Genomic DNA, 26,197 nt, shown 5'->3' on the forward strand with positions numbered 1-26,197 from the left:
CCGGCGGAGTCACGCGCGGCGGCGCTGCAGAGCGACTCCCGGGCGCGGCGCGTGGAGGAGCCGCGCTGGGGATGCCCGGCCGGCGCGCGGGGAAGGGAGGAGTTGCTGCCCCGCGCACGTGCGCTCCAGCTGCTGGGGGAGGATGCAGCCGGCGCGGCTGCCGTGTGAGTATCAGCGGCCCCCCCCGACGGGTGCAAGCCGGGGCGCAGGGCGGGGGTGGCTCTCCTGACTGCGGAGCAGCGGCCATGTTTAGCCTCCTTCCCCCGCCTGCTCGCACGCAGCGACCCGCGTGCAGTGGCTTGAGCTCCTAGTGACAGGCTGGGGCACGAGCGTTGTGCAAGGGCAGGTGTGTGAGCAGCAATCTCTGCCTCGCCCTGCAGCCAGGCCCTGGAAGCTTCCTCTTTCCTGTGCGCCCTCCAGCGCCGCGCACGCACCCCAGAGCAGTATTCACCATCTAGAACAGTGTTTCTCAAGCTTTTTTTTATAAAGTGCCACTTTTAAAAAATATTATAAGTACCCCCAGTACCTACAGTTTTCAGAGACGCATTTTTTTCTGCCATTGCAACACGTTTGTTTAAGGGGCTTAATCGTAGCCGGCTGGGCAATGAAATTTTCAGCAGTACACAAATAATAAAGCGCTGTAAAGCTTAAATCAAATATTCAGTTTTCTCCACTATTCAGTTGTGCTGTGGTGCCCCGCAGACTTCTCTTGAGTACCCCCGGTTGAGAAACAGTGATCTAGATTCAAGAAGGTAACAGGCAGGCTCGTGAAAACATTCCCCGTCCCATGTGAGCGGTGGAGAGCTCAAGCATGGAGGTAGCATGTCTTTGCGTTGGGTTGTGTAAGGAGTCTGTAGCCCAGCTGGAACTGAACCCAGATCTCCCGAGTTCCAGGCCAACGCCATCTACACAACATCTCTCAGCTGGGAAAAGAGCTGTGCTAGCGTCCCCTGTTCTGGGGTAGTTTGAGCCTCGGGTAGTAAACTGGTAACTTTCATGCATTTGAAAACCAGACTGGATTGCTTAATTTAATCTCCCACCAATGACATGGTGCATTTATGGAAATGGATTGTTTGGCTGCAAGTGCTGAGTCTTGACTTCCCCTTGAAACATTGGCATCTGCAAATCTGCTACAGCAGGTGGCTATGTCTACAAGAGCTCCTGCGCAAGAGGACTTACACCTGTTAGAAAAGAGCATAGCTCTTGCGCAAGAAGCCCTGTCTTCTGACACTCTAACTCTTCTTGCGCAAGAGCGGGTGGGCAGTGTGGATGCTCTGCAGAAGAATGTCCTTTCTTGCTCAAGAACCCTCCAGGGAAGACATAGCCGGTGTGATCAAGGTAGGGCCCTGAGGCTGCCCCACCAGGACCCTTGGGTACAGAGTATCCAGCCGCTTCAGAGCAGCCCCAAGTGGCTTTAGTAGCTTCCTGTGGCTCTGGCAAATGGGAGCTGAGAGATTGTGCTGTGGGGTGGGAATAGCCTACACAATTTCTCACCTCCTGGAGCAGAGAACCACAGGGAGTAGTCAGCCATTTTGAGCAGCCTGGGGCTGTGGCAGGTGTGTGTTGTGAGGGGAGGGGGAAAACTGGCAGGGTCCTGCACAGCTGCTGGCCAGGAGCCACGTAGGTGAGTGCCTCCCAGACACAGCCTGTCTCTGCACCCAAACCCCACCCACCCTCCAACTTCCTGCCCCAGGTGATCACCCAAACCCTCTAAACCTCCCCTTTTCCTGCCTTCTCCAGGTCCCAATTCCCCCCAAAAGCCTGTACTGCCTGCTACACTCCTCTTCCAGACCAGAATCCTTTCCTGCACCCAGATCCCCTCTCAGACCATGCATTACTACCCCTTCCACCCAAACTCCCTTTCAGACACCACACCTTCTCCAGCACCTCACGCCCCCTTCTGTACCCAACCTCGGTCTCAGACCCTGCACCCCCTCCATAGAAAAATGCAGCTACTTACCAAAATCTTACCATAAAAAATTATTGCCTACCCCTGTGCCACTGCTTCAGGAGCGGGGGGAGGGGGCTCTTTGTTTCACAGTGGTTGCTAGAGATATTTGAGGAATAGTGGTTGTGGTGATTCAGATGGGTGTTTGAATGATCAGAATGTAAGGAATTACTACTCTCCAATGTAACTTGTTTTGGAATTGCCTTCTAAAAAAGGTTTAAACCTGTTGGATTAAGGAAGATAAAGGTGGGAGGTAAAACTTGCTTTCTTTTTGTTACTTACTGACTGACACAGATCTGTCTGCACATTGGACTTCTGTATCAAGGAGCAAAGGAAATGAACTTTGAATAATAAATACTTGCGTAGCTCCATAAACACCTATGAAACTGTGCAACATACAAAAGACATAGTCCCCGCTCTGAAGGATTTGCTTCTGTTTCTTGAAATGTTATCAAGGGCAGAATTTGTCTTTTTATCATCACTTTTGTATGACTCGCAAAACTGTTCTCCATTCCTGACGTGTTAGAGGTGCATTATATAAAAGGAATTCAAGTCATGTGTGTGATTGGCTGAACTACTTCACATGCGATAATCCTTTAATCAAGTAGTCTGCTCATCTCACAGCGGCCTTGAAATCTAAATAATTGCTTTTACTGCTGCATTTATTGTGATGATTAATTTTACCTGTTCCGATGGTTTACTATCGTTTGTTCTCCTTTTTATTAGACAATCTATACACTGAAAAATAAAAGGAAAGCGGAGGGATTCTAGGCACTGTAGTCGAGTAGTTCATAATGCATTGCTAAGATGTTACATACGTTGGATGTAAACTGCAAAAGGCCTTTCTCAGGACATTTGTGGTGTAGTTCAGGGTCAGGCAATACTTTTTGATGGGGGGGCACAGCAAGATTTTGGTAAGTGGTCAGGGGCATTTTTCTATGGAGGATATGTGGGGTCTGGGCCAGAAGTTGGGTGTAAAAGCCAACTTGGATAGTGGCGGCAGGTTTGCAAAATGTTGGTGGTGCCCAGAATGCCTAAAGCCTGCACCTCTCTCCCACTTAAACTCTCCTCTCCCCACCACCTGCCTAAGGCTCTTAGAGGCAGTGTGGTAGAGGAGGGATGGGTGCTCTGGGAGGGAGTTTGGATGCAGGAGGGGTGAGGGGTGGAACTCCGGGGGTGGGGAGTCAGATGCAGGTGAGGGTCTGGGGTACATGCTCTGCCCATACCCTTAGTTCAAACGTGTATGGGTTCTGTAGTTCTAAACCTATTTGCGTAGTTGGCTCTTAATACCACTCAAAAGCTTGTGCCGCAGAGATTCTTTTAGATTGGCCACAATGAATACCCAGGCCCTCTTGTACACACGTATAAGTCGCACATGGATATTTTTCAGGGGAAAAGGCAGCACATGTTTTGTATTGGAAATATGACCTGAAAAACAGCATAGACATATTCTCTCTCGCTTTCTCTCAGCCAGCCTTGCTGATACTGTTATAGTTACCAGTCTAGCTCAGACCAATTTAATCGCCAGTTATATTGGGCCTGAGTGAAGGAGCTGAGTTCTGTCAGTCCCAATCAGATGCTCTACGGCTTTGAAGGACAGCACCCGAAGTCCCAAGACAAAACACCCCATCTTTAGAGTAGTTCTTTGACATTCAAATCTGTGGACCTCACTGTGTCATGCTTCATTCAGTTATTGCTTGAGGATGGTTGTTTACATCCTCATTCTTCATCAGCAATTTCATATGGTTGTGTCTGGGAGATGCCCCATCCTGGTTTCCGTGGGATATGTTATCTTGTCTCCCAGGATGCTTCAGGGTCATCCATTCTGCTTACTCATTTAGCATCAGGCACAGTGGATGTTTTCTGACTGCCTCTCACTTTTTCTTGACCCCCTGGACATTTGTGATGGCTTTCACACTTAATTATGCACACGTTATTCAGTGACACCACACAATTTTACAGAGGAGTTCAGTCTGGATTGCATTTTAGAAAGGGTAATGTAGTCACTGAAAAGATTACAAACGATCCTTACCCAGCTTAATTTAAGACACAGGCAAGAAGCACAACTTAATTTGTAATGCAGGTATTGCAAACCTTGTAATAAAACCTTGTCCAAAGATGAAAGAAATGACCACGAAAGTGTCAAAGTCAGACAGGACTCACAGATTTGTCAGATCACTCTGTTTATTAGCAAAGCCGCTCTGCTAATTCACCCAGAAAATGTGAGTCCCATACAAGGTTCAAACTCCTTGATTTAGACAGTCAAAAGAAAGCCAAGTTAAGATTAAAAGGGGGGCAAAACTTCACATGATTAGTATGAGGCTAGTCAAGTATCTTCATTTCCACATCAAGCACACAGCAATCTCCTGTCCATATCTCCCTGGTTATCTCAATTGCTTTCTGCCTAACATCTAATGTTCCTTTTCTTATTATCCCAGGCCCACCCGGTTAGCACTCTGATCTGCATACCTACAAACAACATTAACATACTTTTCTCCTTCCTTTTCAGAGACAAACAGTATTCCTTCAACTTATTCAATTATTGCAGCATAATTCATCTTTCTCTTACAGTATAATTCTTTCTACTTTCACAAAAGGTTATGGTCTCTTTCCACCTCAACCTTGGGGTATGCACTTACCATCTAACCCGATGCATATCTACCTAGGGCACAAGCCGTTCCTTTCTGCTAATGGTGAATGGCTGCTGGCAGGGTTAAACAGAAGCATACAGAACTTATAAACAAATCATTATCTTGTGAATTACGCAAATTATTATCTAATAGTTACACAGACTACATTCAGAGACTAAGAACAATTCTTGAGTGGGTCACATTACATTTTATATCTTCATGTCACTGTTTCAAGGCAATATATAGTGTTACTATACGAGCTTCTGGTTTCAATTTTGCATGCATTCTCTTCATCCAACAACACATACAGTAGCTGGCTATGAAAAAAATGCTAAACAATATTGTCATAACAGTAGTAGCGTGAACAAGTCTCAGATAGATAGTTGTGTCAGTCTGTAATTTTAAAAACAACTAGTAATCCCGTGGCACCTTAGAGACTAACAAATGCATTTGATCACAAGCTTTTATGGGTAAAACCCAATATATATATTTGTTAGTCTTTAAGGTGCTGCTAGACTGTTTGTTTTTTAAGTTTTTCCAATTACAGACTAACTTGGCTACCCCTCTGATGCTATATATATTTTTGTTGGTCTCTAAGATGCCATAGGACTACTTGTTTTTAATAGTAGGGTGGAATGCAGTTCTTCTAGTGGAGGGCGACGTGGGTAACCATTCCCTGAAAATATCATATTAATGATTAATTCTTGTCTTGATCTGATACTTTGAGGATTTCTGATCCTTGATGCGGAATTGCCAAACTACGTGCCTGAACTTGCGCTTTAGTCATTTGGATGTTTAATAATGAGCAAATCAGCTAGGGTTGCCAGATGTCTGGTTTTGAACCAAATAGTCCAGTATTTGAGCTTTCTGTTCGGGAAACATATTGAGAAAATATAAATGTACAGTATTTTCTAAGAAAGATGTAATGTAGATTGTGATATAATGTCAAGCGTGTCTAGTATTTTTGTTGAAACCATCTGGCAACCCTAAAATCAGCCAGTTATGTAGTCCTGTCCAATTTCATTTCAAGAAATGAAAATTAATTAGATTTTTGGCCTTGATAGCCTTATCTGTATGTAGTGGGAAACAATATACCAACTCAGGGATGTGAAGGGTGGCCACATTACACATACAATGCTGCACAACCTATTTTGCCATACAAAGAGTTCTATTCAACAGCACAGACACAACTGCTTTTTATTATAGTATATCTTAGTTATTCTATTATCTAGTTTCAATAAGAAGTTAAGATTTTTGTTTTGCAATGAATAGGGCTCTTCTAGTGTGGGATGTGTGGGGCATATCACTGAAAAATATCAATGGTTTTCCAGTGTTGGTTGTCTTTTACATATCCAGGAATAATGGTTAGTGGAATTCATATTTCAGTTGTGTTAACTTGATACACACAGATACCTGTGTGTGTGTGTGTGTGTGTGCATGTTTGCGTACGTGCACGCACATACACACACACAAATTAAGCTGTGGTGTACAGTTACTTATAGAACCATTTGATCTTTATTTAGTGTAAAGTTTACCAATTTCCATTGCGCCATTAATAATTTCTCCCTTTCTGTAACATTTTTTTCCTCCGAAATTGTATATCCTCAAAGGCAAATTACCTTTCATGCCTTTCTGGATTATTTGAAGGAACAATTGCTGACTGAATTCCTGGGCCTGTGTAGAGGGTAATACTAGGGACACATTTTCTTGTATTGATTCCATAATGCCTGCAAAAAGTAACAAATCCTTTTTACCTTGTTGTTGCCATACTGGCAGTATTTTTGAAAACAATTGTCAAAATTCAAAATTAGCAAGGATGCAAAGATGGGCTTTCCCAATCCTTGTTTTTCTCTGTTAGTAGCTTTCGGTACTCTAACTCCTAATTCAGCATGACACAAATCAGTTTAATACACTTCTTGTGAGCCTTTTCTTTAGGCTACCCACTCCTTTGGCTGCCAAGCAAATTCAGTAACCTTTAGTAGTTCACACCGAGATAGTGTTAAGGCAGCTATGCCATTATTGGGTGTTTACTGAAGGAGTTGCAATGCCTTCCTTGTCTTCAGATTTTTCATAACATCAGGTACATTCAGTTGGGCTTATGGGCTGGAAGTTGATTAAAATTGCCAATTATTGATAATTTTTAAGATTTTATATACCCTTCCTTCACTTACTAATTTTACTTTGTGCTTCAAATTTGTGGGGTTTTTTTTAGTCTCACCAACAGATGAACTTGTGTCCCATGCATAGTTTGCCTTTAAATGTGCCTTTACCATCTGTGGACGTTTTCCTATTAACATAACTGGCATTCCTTGACTTCTGCCCTTCTGCATTACTAGTTTATGTAAAAACTGTTAAATGTTTATTCATCCTTTTCTGCTTAACACAGTATCCTTTTTTAAAACACAATAGACAATAATGCTAGGAACAAGACACACAGCACAAGACAAATAACATAAAACAAGAAACACAAAACACAATCTTTGTCAAGAGAGTAGATCCATGGCATTCCGAGTTGCTCTTCAGCTGGTGCCAGCTTTTACTGATTTTCTGAAAGACAAAAGGAACAGTATTTTCTACTCCCTTTTGGGGTGGCAGATTATTGTTAAAATACTCCTTTCTTCAAAAATATATTGGCTGATTGATTGCAGGTAAAACAGAGGAATTACTCCCATAAGTACCTGTGCTTTTGCCATCTGATACAGCAGATCAGGTTTGCAACAGTTTGTCTTCTCGGCTACACTTTAAATCTATTAACAGGTAATAACTGAGAAGCATTTTTTACTATAATGGGTTTATTTTTAGCATGAGGTGTGTTTACAATTACTGTTCTAGCATGCTTAAAAGGAAGCCTTCCTGAAGGGCTCCGTTATATCCATAGACACCTTATGATTTTCCAAAATCATATACAATGTTTATTGTTACAGAGCTACTTATTAGCATTAAATTTATCCCAATGTTAAACAATAACATTAGCATTAAATCTATTACCAGTGGGTGTTTGGAAGCATTGTGTTATATCATGCCTTTTATTTACACTATTTGTCTTTGAGGCCAGTGTATTCAATACCTTCTTGAAATCTTTGCATAAACTTTAATTTAATTATATCCTTGGGGTTTTGGTGATTTAAAGGGTCCTTACCTATGATCCACATAAGCAGACCTCTTTTGTATCTATCTTCAGATTTAAGCACTGTGTGTGTGCAAACACATGTAAAAACTCAGTCTTCTCTTATGCTCAGGCTTGACTCCTTTGACCACTTTTTTTTCTGGAAGATCATAATTGGAGCTTTTTGATTTCAGATACATTCATTATTTGTAGCTCCTTTGTGTTGACATATTAGGGCAGTTAATTTGTATCTGCACAGATGTTTTGGCTTGCCTTTGGATCCCAAGTTACCAGCAGCTCAGAGACTCTTCAATTTCTGCCAGAGTTCTGATTACTTTTCACATAATTCCTGCTTCCAAAATACACAAAGATCTAGACATTTTCATTGGGCCTGATAGCAAACAAAAATGTCTTTATTAAGTACGAGTAGGATTTCAGTGCTTGCAAGTGAAAACAGACAGATCGAAGTAAGTTACTAAATTAAAACAAATAGAAAATGCATAGCTAGTTCCAATCCACCAAGAAACTTATTGCAAGCAGATTATTACGGTAAAGTCTGTCCTTATTTCAGGCATATTTTTCAAGTACAAGTCAAACTCTTTTATTCTGATGTGGGTCTCCAGCCCTCTTTGTATCCTGATAGAGTGTGCCAGGTTGTTTCTCCGGGCCAGCCAAAGACAAAGGGTTGATAGTGCCCCCATTGCTTAAATAGACTCTTCCCCAGGGAGGGTATCTTTTGTTTTACATTTCCCCACCTCCCCCTTCCTTGGAAAAAATACCGCATTCAAGAATGAATCCCAGTGAGAGGTGGTAATAAAGTGCCCACTAGTGCTGCTGAGGATGTTACAGTTACCAGTTTGTAGCTCAGACCAATCTAGTGGCAAAACATGTTTTCCTAGGACCAGTCACATTCTGGACTTAAAGGACAAACAAGGCTTTTAGCAAATTGATCACCAAGTCATTAAGGCTTCTAGGGAAGAGCACCAGTAATGGCTTTCATTAGTGCATTTAAAACTATAAACAGTGTCATATTTCATATGTCTCACTTCACATACAAGAATGATAGCTGCACCAAAATAAGACATACACATCCAGTAGATTTTAACATTAAAATTGACAGGTTACATATTTTGCTAAAGCATCCCCCAGTTATGCATATTTTTCTTCATAAGCCAATTTTCATAAAGCGGAGGGTGGGTGGGGGAAAACATCACACCAACCAATCCATGAACCAGACTGTCCATCATTATTGATGTTAGCCTGTAAGACCCACAGTAATGATCTGAATTAATACACATGTGAAATATCTTATGCTCCCAGCGATCTAGGCAGTATTACCTACCTCTTTTGCATTCTCCCCTAAAAATTTCAGAGGGGTAGCTGAGTTAGTCTGTAACTAGAAAAACTTTAAAAACAATGAATAGTATAGTAGCACCTTAAAGATTAACAAAACACATAGATGGTTTCATGACATTTTGTGGTCATGATACCATCTATATGTTTTGTTAATGAAGAAGTGGGTTATGCCCAAGAAAGCTCATGATATCTTCTACATGTTTTGTTAGTCTTTAAAGTGCTACTAGACTATTCATTGTTGTTTGAAGTTTTTCCACCAAAAATGTTATGCTTATAAAAAGCACATGGGGATCTTTTTCAGGGGAAAAGGCAATACACTGCATTTATTGAAAATGCATGAAAAGACACACACACACACACACACACACACCTCCCTCTCTCTCTCTGTAGCGCAGATGAATCTAATGGCAAAACACCCCATCTTTATCTTAGTTCTGTGCAATTCAAATCTGTGGATCTCCCTGTGTCAGACTGCAATCAGTTTCCATCCTGGTTCTTCATCAGCATTTCAGATGACTGTCTCTGGGAGTTGTCCCATGCTGGTTTCGGTGGGATTTGTTATCTCATGTTGGGGGCAGTGTGCTTAGCTTCAAGGTCTTCATCCCAGCTTTACTCATTTAGCATTGGGCATAGTGGCTGTTTTCTGATTGTCTCCCACTTCTTAACTGCCTGGACCTTTGTGGTGTCTTTCATGCTTATTCTTAAGTGTGCACATATTCTTCACTCAATTTTACAGAGAATTACTGATTGGATTAGATTTTAGAAGGATTATATGGCTACTGAAAACTTCACAAAAGAACCTTATACAATTTCTTGTCAGCATTGTAAATTAAGCACAACTTAATTTGTAATAAAAACATTGTAATAACATCATGTCCTAAGATAAAAGAAATGAAATGACCCTAAGAAATTACAGTCTCTTCTTGCCTCAGCATTTGGGGATGTGCTTATCAGCTTTCCGGATGCATGTCTACCAAGGGTACAAACAATTGCTTCCTGCTAATCACGAAGTGTGGCTGGCAGTGTGGGACAGAAGTATACAAAACTTACAAACAAAACATTATTCTACTAACTATACAGACTATAGCTAACACGTACATAGACTAAACTGTCAATTATAAAAGTGATGGTTTAAAGGTGGTTGTGATATTTAATAGCACCGAAATTCTTCATCTGTCCATAATGTTCATCTGGGAACATTTTGTTGTTGTTTTAAAAAGTGAAAGAGAACCATATTTGAGTCTATTTTCTTCCCACATAGAGGTGCTCACATAAAAAGACTTACAACTAAGTAGCACATCGTAGAACGTTAGCTGGCATGTTAACTAGCAAGTTAGCTGAACCTGCTTGGGTCTGAGCACAAATATGTCCAAAGATGGCTAATGGCATACTCTAAACAAAACTTAAAATATATGGCTGCAGCCTCAGGAGCCAGGCAAGATTTCAACAAAGGGTGGTAGAGGAAGTTACTGAGTGTACTTCTTAAAGAAGAGTGAGTCTGTCATACAGAGCTCATGCAGATCATGCATTTTGTCTTCCTTCAAGCCGTACAATGGTGCCAACGATATCTGTGAAAAGACTGCATGGGGAAGGGTAGGGATGGCAACTTATAGACGACTACATGATTAACCAATAAGCCTGGGCCTATCGGTTAATCCTATTGACTACATACACTACTCCCACTGTCTCTGTATCAGACGTAATCCGGGGGAAGGAGGGAGGAGGGGAGGTGGCTTTTAAGATGGCTTCCCATGAGCATTGGATCCTGTGGAGCTCCCTGCCTCATTCCCACGCTGCTGCCTCTGATTGAGAAGCAGCAGCATGGAGAGTGAGGGGGGACAGGCAGGAGCTGGTATACACAGGAAGCCAGCTTTTAAGATGCCTGACTGCATGTATTGGCTCCCATGGAGCTGCCTGCTCCTCCCCCACGCCTCGCGCTGCTGCCTCTTTAACAGAGGCAGCAGCACAGGGGGCAGGTGGGAGCCAATACACGTGAGGAGTTGGTGCTCAGGGGCAGCTGGCTTTTAAGCATGAGCACTGGATCTGCCTCCCTCAACCCCGCGCTGCTGCATCTGTTGGGGCAGGGGAAGCAAGGGAGGCTGCTCTGTGGATGCCGGCTCCCCTCATGGACCTGCTGCTGTGTGCTGCTTCTGATAGAGAGGCAGCAGTGTAGAATAGCAGGAATCTCCCCAGGAGTGGGGCTAGGAGGGCACTGGCTGCTGACGCTACTATCAAATAGTCGTGTAACCACTAAAATTTGGTGTGGTTACACAACTATTCAGTCACATGTTATCTAACATCCCTAGTGAAGGGATGGTTCTGGGCAAATCTGGTAACCTGACATGTACACGGTAGGGTAAATTTGTGGGGTTTTTTTTAAGGCAGCCAGTTCTGAAAACATGTTCTTGTATGTTGTTGAACCTTCCTTCCAATATTGCTAGGTTGTTTACAGTTACACATATTGCTTTAAACAGATTTATTAGGGCATAAGCTTTTATGGGTAAAAATGCACTTCATCAGATGAGTTGGAGTGGAAATTACAGCAGCAGGTGTGCGTAATATATATGGAAGTTACTTATCAAGTGTAGAACTAGTGTTTATGAGGCCAATTAAGTCAGTGTGGATGTGGCTCACTCACAGCAGTTGAGGAAGTGTGAATACCAAAGATATTGCTATATCAGTCAACGGAGGAGGGGAAGTGAAAAGTAGAAATGAAGAAAACATGAGGAGTCAAGGGAAGAATTTTATCATTAAAATTCCTCTATAACAACTCTGCATGAAGCTGTCTTGATTATACTGCAAAACCCTCTCCTCTGGGCTGTGGTGTTCTCTTGGGATGCCGGTGACATCTTCCCCCCCCCCCCTCCCCCAGGAGAGCAACGCTATAAGTGAGATAGCCTCAAACTTCTCAGCATCTCAACTGGAATGCTTTTAAGCAGTCTCCTCTCTTGAGGGACAGCTGTTATCTTGTAATTGAACGTGATGAGTATTGCTCAAAAACATTCCGAGCCATGCGTTGGCAGTAACACAAAAGGTTCCCTGCTGGATTCCTGCCTTGTCCTGCCCATCTAATCTGCCTCCTTTAGGGGGAAGAGCTTAAGGAGGCTGATTAGTACTAGCAGTACTGTTCGGTAGCTGTCTGTCTTCTCTCTTGGATCATTCCCGTTTCTGTCCTGTTACAGATGAAGTTCAGGTATTAAAATTGATGAGGTGTACATGCACTTGGGTTCAGGTGAGTATATTATTCTCAAATGTTAACAGTCTTTTGTTATGGGATGCTTTGGGGTTTTTTTCCCCCCGTGTAAAACTTTTCATGACTTTAAATAAGAAATAATTAAAATTGTGGCGCTCTGGGTCACTGTGAGAGGCATTCCCAGAGCTGAAACTGATCTGAGAAAATTGCAAAAGCAATGCTGAAGAATAGGGGAAGTCAGAGTGTAATGAGAAAGCTGTCTTTAAATTGCTGAGAACGAGGACAGATGTTTCAGGGCTCAAGCTCACCTGTCTGCTAGTATTTTATTGATCCTGGCAGTTGCTGCTGCACATATGCATTATTTAGTATCCTTTGCTGTTTGTGGATTGCAGTTCAGCTGAACAGAAGCAGGAGTTTCATGTTATTGTGGAGCAAACTGTTTCTTTCTTGTCCCTGTTTACTTGATCAGCAGAAGGTTTGCTCTTATTTTTTGTAGAACAGCCTGTTAGCCAAAACTGTTCGTCACATGGTCTAGGCGAATGCTGTCCTTTCTATTGCAAAAAAACCCAACTCCTTATAAACTTGTAAACTACAGGCCAGACCTGAACCCTGTATCTGTTGGTCATCACAGCTCCATTTATACCTGCTGCAGATCTGACTGGCAGAAAGGATGAGGTGACAGGGGATTGAGAGTGCTTTGTGGGAAATCTTTCAAGAACAGATGTAGTTTTAAAAAGTGATCTGCTCCAGTGACTGGCAATAATCTGAGGAATCAAGAACTGTGCAGTACTGATCAGTCTAGCAAGATAGGAGCTGGTGGGTGTTAACTTCCAATTTTATCATCCACCCACGGGTAATAATTAATTATACAGGACCAGACAAGATGCAAGCCTAAAGAGTAGACTTCTTAATTTATAATAGGAAGGACAGAGCAGAATTATGGATCAGTGGAGATAGATATGGATAGTGAGAGATGGATCAGTGAGGGGAGGGATAGCTCAGTGGTTTGAGCATTGGCCTGCTAAACCCAGGGTTGTGAGTTCAAGCCTTGTGGAGGCCATTTAGGGATTTGGGGCAAAAATTGTCAGGAATGGTACTTGGTCCTGCTGTGTAGGCAGGGGAGTGGACTGATGACCTTTCAAGGTCCCTTCCAGTTCTAGGAGATAGGCAATCTCCATTACATTTTTTTTTACATTTTTTACCAACTGACTTCTGTTTCTCAAGGGACCCCTCAATAATTGTAATAGCAGGTTACATTATTACAAATAAGCTCTGGAAGTTGGAAATTCTTAATTTCTTTGCAGAGTTTTACAGACCATTTGTAAAATTGTCTTAGTAAGCTACGTTTGCTGGCCAGGGCCAGTTTCAGTGGGTGATCACTAATTTAAAAATCCCTGCCATGATTTGGCCTTACAGGCAGTCCCCGACTTACGCGGATCCGACTTATGTCGGATCCGCAGTTACGAACGGGGCTCCCCCGGAGGACACGGACTGCGGGACCTCGCGGTCCTGCCGCCCGTGTACTCCGGGGCTTTCTCCGCGTCTCCCTGGTTTGCAAAGCCTCGGGGAAGCCGGCAGCGGGACAGCCCAGACGCCCCGCGGCTGTCCCACTGCTGGTGTCCTCAGAGGCTTTGCTCCCCATCTCCCTGGCAGACCAGGGAGACTGGGAGCAAAGCCGCGGAGGTCCCAGGGGGCGGGACTGTGGTGCGTCTCGGTCCGCCGCCCGCGTCTTCCTGGTCTGCTGGGGTGGGGGGGGGGGCGCAGCTAGTACGCCTCCCCACCCAGCAGACTAGGCTTTTCTCCAGACGCCTGTGGCAGAGCAGCTGGGGCACTGCCGGTTGGTCCCGCAGCGCCGCTCTGGGCGCTACTGGACCAACCCGACAGCACCCCAGCTGCTCTGCCCCAGGCGTCCTGATTCAGCCGCTGCTGGTCAGTTTCAGCAGCGGCTGAATCAGGACGCCTGGGGCAGAGCAGATGGGGTGCTGCCGGGTTGGTCCAGTAGCGCCGAGGAGCGGCGCTACTGGAGCAACCCAGCAGCACCCCAGCTGCTCTGCCCCAGGCGTCCCCAAGTCAGCTTCTGTTGAAACTGACCAGCGCTGACTGCAGGAAGCCCGAGGCAGAGTTGCTCTGCCCCGGGCTTCCTGGAATCAGCTGCTGATCAGTTTCAGCAGCAGCTGACTTGGGGACGCTTGGGGTTCTTAAGTTGATTCTGTATGTAAGTCAGAACTGGCGGTCAGTTTCAGCAGCGGCTGAATCTGGATGCCAGTTCCGACTTACATACAGATTCAACTTAAGAACAAACCTACAGTCCCTATCTTGTACGTAACCCGGGGACTGCCTGTATATTGAAAAGCTGTTGCACTGAAAAAAACACATGCAGGAAATCAGGGTTAACATGACGTGAGGACTTAATTCTACATTGGAAAGAAGAGACCTGGCTAAACCTTGTTGTCTTATCTGTGCTATATTTGTGTAAACTGGCCTTGTATTTCAGAACACTGAATAGGAGACAAGATATGTCAAAAGCTGAGGCTGCAGTCTCTCCCCGATGAGGCACAAAAAGAACAAACCAATAGTTAAATTCTCCCAAAGTCCTTTAACAGTTTTGCAGCAGATCCTAGCAGTTCTGAAATTAGGATGTTTCATTTATTACTCAGTCTAGCTCTAGTGGGAAGCAGGGAATGGTGTCTGGGAATCTCCCCTTTCAAAGCCCTTCTGATGCATAAACACAATCCAAGCAATTCTTCTGTACCTTTTTCAGTTCATTGGTTGGATTCCGTCATTCCCTTCAACGGCAAGAGGCTTATATGTGCTTCTGTACAAAGTTCAGAAGTGTTGCTCTGTCAATGAATTAGTGCTGCAATGTGTGGCAGCCTGTTGGGACTCTCTGACTGTTGGCAGGAGTAAAAATGGGCTATTGGGGGGCCCTTCTGGGAGGGTATATCTAGCCTTAATAAAACTATTTGAGCTAGAGCAACTATTTGGCAGTGAGGTGGTGGTGTGGTGCAGATATGTCTGTAACGTCCTAGGGCTGCCTCTGGGACAGGCAGCTCACTTGTTTCCACTGCAGCTTTATCTCTTTCAGCCAGCCAGGTTAAGGTTAAGTTGTTTGTTCCTGACATGTCTGCGTGAAGTGATAAATGGAATGTGGCTAGGAAGGCTAAATTGCACAGGCCCGTAATGTGCAGGAGGGGCTGTCTGGAGTGTATTTGTAAGGCTGGGTCACATGCTCTGATCTGAAGTATGTCAAAGGCTTAGATGTTGCTGCATCAATGCTCCAAACTGACCAGAACTGCTCCTGTCTCATCCAGTAGCCTCAGTTTAGGGCTGGGCAGAGACAGCCCATGGTGCTGAACGATATCTTGACCATCCATAGCTCTTTCTCTCGTACGCCATAGCATATTTGCAAAATCCATTGAACTTTTAAAATATCAAGACCAAAAAAGTCGGGTCTGCTGTAGCCCTACCAACATGCCTTTGGTGTAAATGACCCGCCATATTTTGTTTTGCAGTAATGGATTCACATGCTGAGTAAACCGAATGTCCTCTGTGTTACTGTCCTTGGGGTATCCCTTTTTCTAACAGCCATTCTACACAGTGAATATCTGAATGCCTTTCAGTCTCCGTGCCCTGGGATGCAGAGAAGTAATAAAGTGCCATTTTATTGATGAGGAGATCTGGGGTAGTAGAGCTGAAATTGACCGTAGAGTTTTTAATCAGGAGACTGTCCTTTTATCTGTGCCAAATGGTTTGACTCAGGAGGACACAACCCGTTGTCATGTTTACCTCATTTTAGTTTACATAAGCGTGTAAATAGACAATACTGTGCACATAGAACCAACCTATCTAAATATGCACAAAGCAAGCAGAATGTAAAATATAAATCAATACAGTGACTTCCAATCTTATTAAAATGTATAGAATCAGCTTGGCACCCACAAGATTGTGCTTAGGTGTATGTGGCCCTTCTGTGTAATAAGGTTGGGTGCCCTGGCTGACTCCTCTCTTTATTTCTCCCACCACCCCTTGTCATCCCTTCCCCTTGGGATCTGCAGCTGGAATAACTCTTTCTTCTTATTATTTCCAGAAATGTCTTCCTTGCCAGACTTGGGGCTGTTCACGATGGGGATGTGGTCTGTCGGCCTTGGAGCTATTGGCGTAGCTGTGACGGGGATGCTTCTTGCTAACACTGACTTGTTTCTCTCCAAACCGAAGGCAGCCTCGTTGGAGTTTTTAGAGACAATTGAGCTAAAATCTCTGGGAGAAGGTAAGAATTGGATTCCTCTAGAAATCCGAGCTCACATTATACAGCAATGAAATTTATCGTGTAGAGCTAATCTTACTGTTTAAGGCCAGGGTTGAAAACCAAGATACAAGGAGAGTGTGTTTGTAAGAGTGAGTTGTTCTAGGCTATAAGTTCAACAAGGGAACCAAACCACTCTACTCTTGTTTTTTCCTGCTTCTGTAACTGTTGGGGGAAGTAGCTGACACTTTTTGAGAAGGGGAAGATAGGGTTAAAGTGAGAAACTTCACTGAAAAAATAAGTGGCGTATAATTTTGAGAATTGTGGTGTCAAGTGAATGGCTGCCAGATGAATGATGATACCCAGTTCTTATTTAGCACTTTTCATCCATAGATCTCAAAGCACTTTACAAAAGAGGCCAGTATTATTACCTCCATTTTACAGAGAGAGAAATTGAGGCACAGAGACTTGCCCGCAGTCAACTGGCTGGCAGAGCTGGGAATAGAACCAGGTCTCCTGAATCCCATCCAGGGCTCTCTCCAGTAAGCCATGTGGCCTCCGATATAGTTTTGTGGTTCTGTGTTGCCTTTTGCAGACTTCTCTACTTGCTGAAGATCATTCGTCTTGGCAGCTAGATAATTTTTCTGCCTAATACACACACAACTTTTATTTCCTGTTGATTTGTTGCTTATTTCACAGAGAGCACTTTTTTCTAGTCTGTCTCAGCCATCACATGCTGCATGGTAGGAGCGAAAGGATGAAAACAGACACAGAAAAAATGTAAACAAAAAATTAAAAACCTTCCCCCAAGGTGATACGCAATTTAATTCTGTTCATATGTGAAATCCAATCAAAAACCCAAAATAAGGTGGAGAATTGTGTAAGTGTGCGAGGTCACATGCAGGATTCATTAGAGGTTAAAACAGAATATGCCTCTTCAGGGTTTTCACTATCTAATATTTCCTGTTACAGCGGGGTGAAGTGGGTGGAAAACTGAAATGAAACTATTGACATCTAATCAACATATGTACACAGAGGGACAGAAGCGGATCTTTTGTGCTTCAGAAGGAAGCGTCATTGTGGTGTATAAGTTGTAATATCCAGACATAAGGTCAGCTGGAGGCTGCCTGATGGTTAAAGCAGGGGATGGAAAGTGACGGATTTTAGCAGAGCTGGGAACTGACTCCCATATGCAAAACAAGGAATAACAATTTATACCTGTCTTTGTGAGGTGCTATAAATTCTGGGATTTTGATAAAAATGGACTCTTGGTTTTTTACATTGAGTTGGAATTCAAATGCACTTTGAAAAACCTCCCCCTCTGTTTTGAATAAAATATAAATGCATATGGAATGCTGAACTGGGAAGTTTTCATCAAGCTTAGCATTGTTCATCAGACATCCTAGTAATGTAAATAGATGCCATAATTCATGCTATTTCTCCCGTCTGAGCAGAAGAAAGAACTTTCAAGGCAGGTGAGCTATGGAAGAAGAATGGGGCAGTGATCATGGCTGTGCGGAGACCAGGATGCTTTTTGTGCAGAGAGGTACTGTGATTGGAAAATGAACGTTGCTTTATCTGTGTCCCCCCTTGTCGATATCATGGGCTAGATTGCCAGCTGGTGTAAATCAGTAGATATCCTTTAGCTGTGATGGGGTTATGTTGATTCATTCTGCATGACAATTTGGCTCCACAAATCCAAAATAAACTTGGATGGGTAGGTACACTGTGGTCAAGAGAAGCACATACATGGATTAGCATGAATTTTTCAGGTACAATCCATTGATGCAGTAGCATTGGCAGGAGACAAACACGTTATCACCAATTTGCTCCAGTAGGTGCTTCATTTTCTGGACATGAAAATCATTCTTTCAAAGGGAGGAAGGAAGAGCCTGCTGTTCCCACATAGACAGTCTGCTCAGTACTCTACTTTGTGTTTCAATCACTTAGGATATTTCCACCATAACAATTATGTTGTTACTCACCTGTTAATAAAACAGAGCAATTAGGCTAGCAACCACTTAATTATAGGATCTTCATAATCCCTGCACCACATAATATTAAAAAGCATCGTACTAGGGCGGTCAAGCAATTAAAATTAACCACGATTAATTGCGCTGTTAAACGAAATTAAGACTCTAACTGTCCCTGGGCTCTGCGTTGCACTGCCCCTTTGAAATGCCGCCATAGCGTTTCAAAGGGGCAGCGCTGCAGAAACGCCTCCGATCAACGTGCGTTAAAAAAATTAACACATTCATTTCTGCCCTGCGTTAATCGCAGGTGTTAAGATGCGTTAATTGACAGCCCTACATCGTACATCTCTGTGAATTTAATTCTCCTGGACAGAGCAAGACTGAAATCCTGTGATCACGAAAAGGGTAGCATGAAGACTGGGGCAGAGAAAGCCCCTTCCCTTTGTCCCCCCCCCCCATGCCCACTGTCTCACTAGTGGAATTCAATTTTGACCTGGGGGGGAGCCACCACTAGGGCAATGATTCTGTGTCACCTGCGGGGGGGGGTCTATTTTCAAAGACCTAAAGGGCAGCCTAGGGGCACACAGCTCCCTCTGACTTGTGCTTTTGAGAATCTCTTAGTTAACTTTTGCCTCTCTGCTGAGCCTGCCAGCCTAAGCAGACATGGTGGTGGTGTGCGGAAAAGAGGTGGCTAGCTGTCCGTGAGCTGTCTGTGAGCCATTTGCTTCACTCAGGTGGCAAGATGTGTGCCATCAGATGGCAACAGCATGGATTGACACTATGGGTCTCCTCTCCAGAGGTGGCACCCACAAATTCCATTGCCACTGGTGCTCTGAGAATCAGGCCATGTGAACTTAGCATAGAGTTGAGCCAATGACCTCGAGGGGAAGAAAAGCTCTGTATCTTCCCCTAAAGCGACCAGTCCCATTCGTTAAGCATTCTTCACTGTCATCACGTGTACTTCCTTTAACTAAGTTTTAATATGACTCTTAAAAATATCTATGTAAAGTTGGGGCAGGGAAAAGTTGCCAGTGTAGCAGGAAAACTCTGTGACCAGAGTCTAGTCCACTCGGTCTCTTCTGGTTTTTTTTTACCTTTTATGGTTCTGACGGGGCAGTGGGGAGGGACTTACCTTTGAGATGGACATGGAAGAGAAAACACTGGTCAACTATTGGTTTGGCTAATGGCTATCTAGTAATGGAAGTGGGCAAAAAGACCATAGACTATGTTACAAATGTTCCCTGTGCCCTGAATAAGGGGTGGAGTATGGCTGCTGCAGAGCCCCGTAAGCTGACCAGGGAGGGAACTGTAGGTGGACTGACTTGTCTTGAAGGGGGCCACGTCACAAATTTTGGAAGTGGTCGTGGACCTCAGGCAGAAGGGGTGGGGCCTCGGGCAGAAGAGGGCTGTTCCCTCTAGGTGCGGCCCACCCCTGGTGGGGGGAGGAGACTTCATGTGCTCTCCTGCCCCCACAGACCCTGATTGACCTGGGGGCAGGGGAGCATGTGAAGTTTTTGTTCCCGTCCTGCCAGGGCGACTCTAGCCGCCACGTGCCCCTGGTGGGGGAGGAGACTTGGCGCGTTCCCCATGCCCGGGTCTTGATTGGCCTGGGGGCGGGGGAGTGGCAGAGCTGCGGCAGGCTGGAGCAAGTGGCTTGGCTGGCTGGATGCTGTCAACAAAAAAATCCCGGCTGCCGGGGTCCCATCGAAATGGTTCGAATTGGGCCCCACACTTCATAAAGCCAGCCCTGTTTCCTGGGACATAAATAAGGATAAAGCAGCCCCATGACATTCAGGCTACATCTACACTACACATCAATTTAGAAATAAGCTATTCCGGAAATAGTTATTCCAAAATAGCTTGTTTCGAAATAGCACATCTACACTGCAGGGAAGCCTCAAAATTAGTCCAAGGCAGGCTTCCCTAATGTAGACGTGCTATCTCGATTTAGAGCCCCAGGAGGCACTGGGGAGGAATAACTTAGACTAGCCATGGTGAGAGGCTTCCGCAGACCATGGGCTTGCAAAGTTCTGGTGGTGTCCTGTTGTCTTGGTGTCCAAAGAGAGGAAACAATTTCTTGGTGTGCATTAAAGGAAATAACCCATTTTTGCCTTCTTCCTTGTGTAATAAGAGCTGCATTGCACCCTCTGACCTGCAGCATGCAAAAGGCACATGAATGCCTCTTCACCATTTTGCAGGTAGAGAAACTGAGGCATGGAGCTGTAAAGTGACTTGCACGCACTGGCCATATTGTCACTAGAAAAGAATGTGTGTGTTTAACACATGCTAAAGTCCTAGCATGCACAAGGCAAGCTATAGTTTTAATTAAAACTTTTGTTTGAGCCTTTGCTAGGATTTTAGCAAGTTCATGCTTAAAATGATACCCCTTCCCTAGGGAAGTCAGCCCCAATAAGGGGTACTGTGAATGAAGGTGTGACGGGGTGCAGTCAGAGAGGACCGCATGGGGGTGCTGACAAGGCCACTGCCACTCGCCTTCCTGCTTTCTGGGGTTTCTCCCCACCTGTCCTGCTGGGCCAACTCCCTGGTATCCACCAGTCAAGGCACAGAGCTGAGATTCCCTCTCCCTCCCGCCCCAGGAGCACTACAGACACTGAAACACTTCTGCCTAAGTGGCTGCATGCCATATGTTAAGTCTTCCATGCGTCCATCCAGTGCTTAAACCTGGCGTCACACTCATTGTCTTCTAGGAGGCTTCTGAGCTTTCTTCTCTCAAATCTCAGCTTGACCAGTTTGGTGTCCCCCTCTATGCTGTTGTGAAAGAAAATATTGGGAATGAAGTGGAGGATTTTCAGCATTATTTCAAAGGGGAAATATTTCTGGATGAAAAGGTATGTTTGGATTGCACTCTTTGTTCTAAGCAAGACTTATGCATGAGTCTTGGCTTGAGTCAGCCTCTGTATCCACCAAACCTGTTCAAGCAATCTGAACAGTGTGGCTTGAATGGAACTTGGGTATCTGGAAACTGATTTAATAGTGCTTTGTAGCTTAAGAAGTTAATCGGCTTAGATTTTCTATATATATGTTTGCTCAGTTTATAAGCTAAGTTGTCTTATTGCTGTGTACTGTTGACATGTTCTTGCATGATTCTTTTCCCCTACACACCTAAACAGACTGTAAGATCTTGTCTTGCACTGTCTGTTTAATCATCCTGGTACTAAAACAAAGGACTAAAAATAAAATAGAAGGGTGTGATAAGTTCATTAGCTGCGCTGCAGCTAATACAGAGAACAAGAAATGTTAGCAATATAACTGCTTGTTGCTATGTTTACTGAAACACTTCTGCTGTTGCCAACCCCGAAAGGTCAGAAACCATGTGTCACAACCTCAGAATCCTGAGGTGAGTTTAGAAATTGTGATATATGATTCTTTTATTTGTCTTTTATTGTTTTGGGACTGTGGAGGCATGAAAAGGGAATAAGGGAATTTGTGTGCAGCCATCTTGGTCTTGTTAACAAGAGAGCAAGAGTCAGGCTAAGTCTGTGGCCTGACAACGCGAGATCTGTAATTAGACGCTGCCTTTGCCTCTCGCCTCTATACGGAGATAAGGATAGAATGCTGACTCTGGTAGGGACCTTGAGATAAGGAGCATCTGGGTGGAACTAAATAACTGTTAACCATTGGTGTTTGTAATGGGAAGGAGACTAATTGTTATTGTTATTATATCTAATAGACAGTATATAAACTGCTTTATAATTGCTTGTATTCGAAGATCTGCCTCGGTGGGGGGGGGACTCCCCCCCTGTCCAAACCAGTTTTTCCCTTGCTGCAGCTCGTAATAAAACTGCCTCTGGCTACTTGTTGCTTACAAACTCAGAGTGAGGACAATGTTTTCTTCCACAGGACCTTTCGGAGTCATACTCTCCATCGCAAGTCTAGGAGAAGTCTCGTAAGCGAAAGCTCGGGTTGTTTCAAATGCATGATTCCAAAAGCAGGGACTTTAGGATAAACCAATTAATAGCAATCATGGTGATAAATGGTGGAAGATGGCACCCTTTTAAAAAAGGGTGGTCCCTTTTCTCCAGTGGATGAAAAAAGCCAAGCTATTCTAGCAGGAGTTCTGTCCAGTAGTTCAAAACAAACTTGTTCATTTAAAAACAGGCTGCAGCTGTCAGGATGTCCAGGAAGTGAATATAGTAGGTTGATCAGGTCCATAAATCTTGAATAGCAATAACAAAAAAAATGGCAATAAAAAAAATAGAGTAGGTGACCTCTTGTTGTGTTAACGGAACTTCTGTCCTGATAAGATTACAGTAATTACTCGTTTAACACGTACCCGCTTAACACGTTTTCGCAATAGCACGATTTTTTTTTTTAGGGAATGTTTTTCGAATAACACGACTGTCCCCGAAATAACACGAAAATAATCAAATGGCAGACTACTTCATGTGATGGTATAAGTTGGTGAAAACAGTGATAATACACACGAGTGGATGAATACACGTGGTCACCGTGCTCCTTTGCTCATTCACATGTTTATCTTTGTGTTTTAACAAACCGCAGCAACTTGTGTTGATAGTTATCCTGTGTTGCTACATATCTAATGTTGTCGTTGATGACCCAGCACCAACAAAAAATTGACTTTGCCACCACCAGCAGAAATGCAACCCCCACCTTTTCCATTATTTTTAATGGGAAAATTGACCCCACTTAGCACGAACATTTTCAGAAACGCATCTATAGTGTTAAATGAGGAATTACTGTACTAAAGGCATCATTCGGTCCTATAGATCCAAATGTGACCTGTTAGAAACCATTCTGGATGCAGAGGCTGGCTGCCTTGATTACAGTTAGGATAATTGCTTCAGTCATTGTTATGCCTCGTGTAATGAGTTTTCTTTTGTGTCCTTCTACAGAAAAGGTTCTATGGTCCTCACAAGCGAAAAATGGTGCTGATGGGTTTTATCCGCTTAGGAGTCTGGCAGAACTTCCTTCGTGCTTGGAAGAATGGCTACAGTGGTAACCTGGAAGGAGAGGGGTTTATCTTGGGAGGAGTTTATGTGATTGGTGCTGGGAAGCAGGTACTGCATGGCTTTGAGGAGTTCTTTTTCCCCTTCCTCCCTGTTTCTCTTCAGTTTCTTCCAAGACCCTCTGAAATCCCGAAGGCCTCCTGCTTTAGTCATTTATTCTTAGAACCACATAACAAGTCAGTGATTTCTGCCCTGCACTGTGTTTTAGTTGTGAGCTTGGGACATCTCTTGTCTTGTGCAGTGCAGTGATGTTCACCAAACAGCTTCCAATATCTGACACTTCCAATGTCTGGCCTTGCCATTGAAAACAATCTCTTATAGTCACTTCCAAACGTTCAAACACATACCCATTAAGGAGATTTCTCATATGCTGCTCTCCATTGATGAGCTCCCATTGTCTTAAAAATCACATTTGATGGTTCGCATACATTTCTGCTCAGCTCGTGGATGTGCACCTAGTACCGACTTTTCATTTTTAACTTAAAAATGTGGGGTGTTTTTTGCATCAAATAAATGATCTCCCATTACTGGCTATGATGTGTGTGGCTGTGAGAAAACTCTGTCCTAAATAACGTTGCTATCTGTTCATGTTCTTAAAGATTTCATTGATTCAAATCAAATGTGTGGAAAATATCGGTACACATTTTAAATACCCACCCTCGGTTTGTTTAAAAAACACTATAGTTCAGTGTACCTAAAAGATGGGCTTGGTCTGGATCTAGCTTCCAGCAAATTTTGGGAAAAATCAGCTCTCGGTTCAACTTGGAGTACATCTTTAAATAGAATATCCTAAAGACTTACCCTATTGTGTGACCTGAGCAAATTGTTTTGCAAAACAAAGTGCATGGAGAAAAATATGTAGCAAATTTCATAAATTGTGATTTTTAAAAGGCAAAAACCTTGGACTTAAATTTCCAAAGGTGCCATGAGAGCATCTTCTAAAAATTAAGCTGCCTTTAAATTGTCTCAAGTTGGGCACCCAAAAAATCATGAGTTACCTTTTGGAAATTGAGTCTTTGGTAACTGATATTGTCAAGAAACATTTGTTTGTTCGGAAATTACACCGCTCATCAAAGCACAATTTAGAGTGGGGGGGAGAGGCATCTGTTTTGAAAATGCTAAAGACTGGGTGCTGTGGTGGTATAAATAATTTACTTAAGTACACAAGAAATGTATATATACAGTCTGCAGGCAGTATGGAACTTCTAATTTCCTCATTTAACCAAGCAGCTTAGAACCTAACGATACTTCTGGGGCCTTGAGCAGGTTACGTACATTTATATTTGCACTAATTTTCCTGAGATGGAAGCAAGAGTGTACTGTAAGAAGTGTTTATCTGGTTTATAGGGAAATACCACAACATGTATCCTTGCATAATATGTGCCGTAACGTAAGTAATAATGGGAAAACTCGTGTATTTGTTGGACAGGGCCAGATTAAGGGGGGGTGGGTTGCCGGGCAGCTGCCCAGGGCACCAACCAATGGGGGGCTCCTGATGGCAGCTCTAAGGGGCACCACGTGCCCAGCCTCACAGCGCCCCTTAGAGCTGCAATCAGACGCTGCACGTCCGGGGCCAGGGGCCGCATGGTGCCCCTTACAGCTGCAATCAGGCACCGCGTGCCCGATTGCAGCTGTAAGGTGCACAGCGCGGGGGGGCGGGGCTGCGCATGCGCCATGCGCCCGGGGGCAGAGCCGCGCATAGTCGCGCACTCGCTGCCCGTGGCGCAGGAATGGCTCGAGTCAGCCCTGTTGTTGGGGTGACTTGAGTAATCCTGTATTTGAGAAATTGGATCATATCATCTTCCACTCCCCCTTCTTTCTCATTCAGATTGAAAGTGAAAAGCAACATTTTTGAGTTTGTAAATGTTGTGTTCTATTTAAATATGTATGCCATATAAAAAAGAAATCACTGCACATTTTTCCTTTTCCTCTCCCTAGGGTGTTCTCTTGGAACATCGAGAGAGAGAATTTGGAGACAAAGTGAGCCTTCAGTCAGTCCTCGAAGCTGCTGAGAAGATAAAACCACAGGCTGCAGATGCCGAAAAATAGTTACACATGTTCAGTCTTGGCTGGAATATGTAGAACTTGTCTGTATGTGAACATGCAGCATAATTGCTTTCTTTTAGACTATTCTGTAACAGCTCAGCTGGAGGATTCTCCCTGATATTAGTCAACAAATGAACAACCTCCTTGATGGTAGCTGACTTGTTTGTGCTTTGTAACCCCTCAGGCACCCACTGTTTCTACTAGTCTTACCGCATTAATGAAATGTTGGTCTTAAAATCTTAAGGCATAGCCTAGACGGGTCCTGTTAGAGCCAGAAAGGTAGAGGCTGTCTGGGGAGTAGAACATTGATAAGGAGGAGGAAGTGAGATTGAAAGGTAATAAAAAAACATGAATTAAACTTCTTGGTTTTCAATTTTCTAATTTTATTACAATATCTGGAAGCCTCTGTGTTGATAAGCTGGGCAAGTTTCTCTCCCATCTGCTTGCACGGAGACACATGTCTGATTGTTACAGTTTTTACATTTGGGCTGTGTCTACACTGGCAAATTATTTTGGAAAATCAGCCGCTTTTCCGGAAAAACTTGCCAGCTGTCTACACTGGCCTCTTGAATTTCCGGAAAAGCACTGATGATCTAATGTAAAATCATCAGTGCTTTTCCGGAAAAATTATGCTGCTCCCGTTCAGGCAAAAGTCTTTTTCCAGAAAACTGTTCCAGGAAAGGGCCAGTGTAGACAGCACAGTAGTGTTTTCCG

At 43.8% G+C, this 26,197-nt stretch overlaps 1 protein-coding gene across 2 annotated transcripts; it reads left to right on the forward strand.

Moving 5' to 3' along the window:
• Positions 1-25,841, forward strand: PRXL2A (peroxiredoxin like 2A). Of its 2 annotated transcripts, none has more exons than XM_006129920.5 (6): positions 1-164; positions 16,321-16,500; positions 17,931-18,022; positions 21,158-21,298; positions 23,324-23,488; positions 25,376-25,841. In XM_006129920.5, the coding sequence occupies exons 2-6, from the start codon at positions 16,323-16,325 to the stop codon at positions 25,484-25,486; spliced, it is 687 nt and encodes a 228-aa protein (XP_006129982.1). In that variant the 5' UTR covers positions 1-164; positions 16,321-16,322; the 3' UTR covers positions 25,487-25,841. The 2 variants fall into 2 exon arrangements, with proteins under 2 accessions (XP_006129982.1, XP_006129981.1); XM_006129919.5 differs by lacking the exon at positions 1-164 and adding an exon at positions 12,119-12,272.
• The last annotated feature ends 356 nt before the right edge of the window (positions 25,842-26,197 follow it).

This window comes from Pelodiscus sinensis, chromosome 8, assembly GCF_052426305.1.
Source record: "Pelodiscus sinensis isolate ZL-2025 chromosome 8, ASM5242630v1, whole genome shotgun sequence".
NCBI classification, from domain to species: domain Eukaryota; kingdom Metazoa; phylum Chordata; order Testudines; family Trionychidae; genus Pelodiscus; species Pelodiscus sinensis.

Excerpts from the sequence above, each read along its gene's own strand:
- PRXL2A (XM_006129919.5), top strand. Across the intron at positions 18,023-21,157 it reads GATGCTTTTTGTGCAGAGAG|GAGGCTTCTGAGCTTTCTTC; the intron begins GTACTGTGATTG and ends ATTGTCTTCTAG. Across the intron at positions 23,489-25,375 it reads TGATTGGTGCTGGGAAGCAG|GGTGTTCTCTTGGAACATCG; the intron begins GTACTGCATGGC and ends TCCTCTCCCTAG.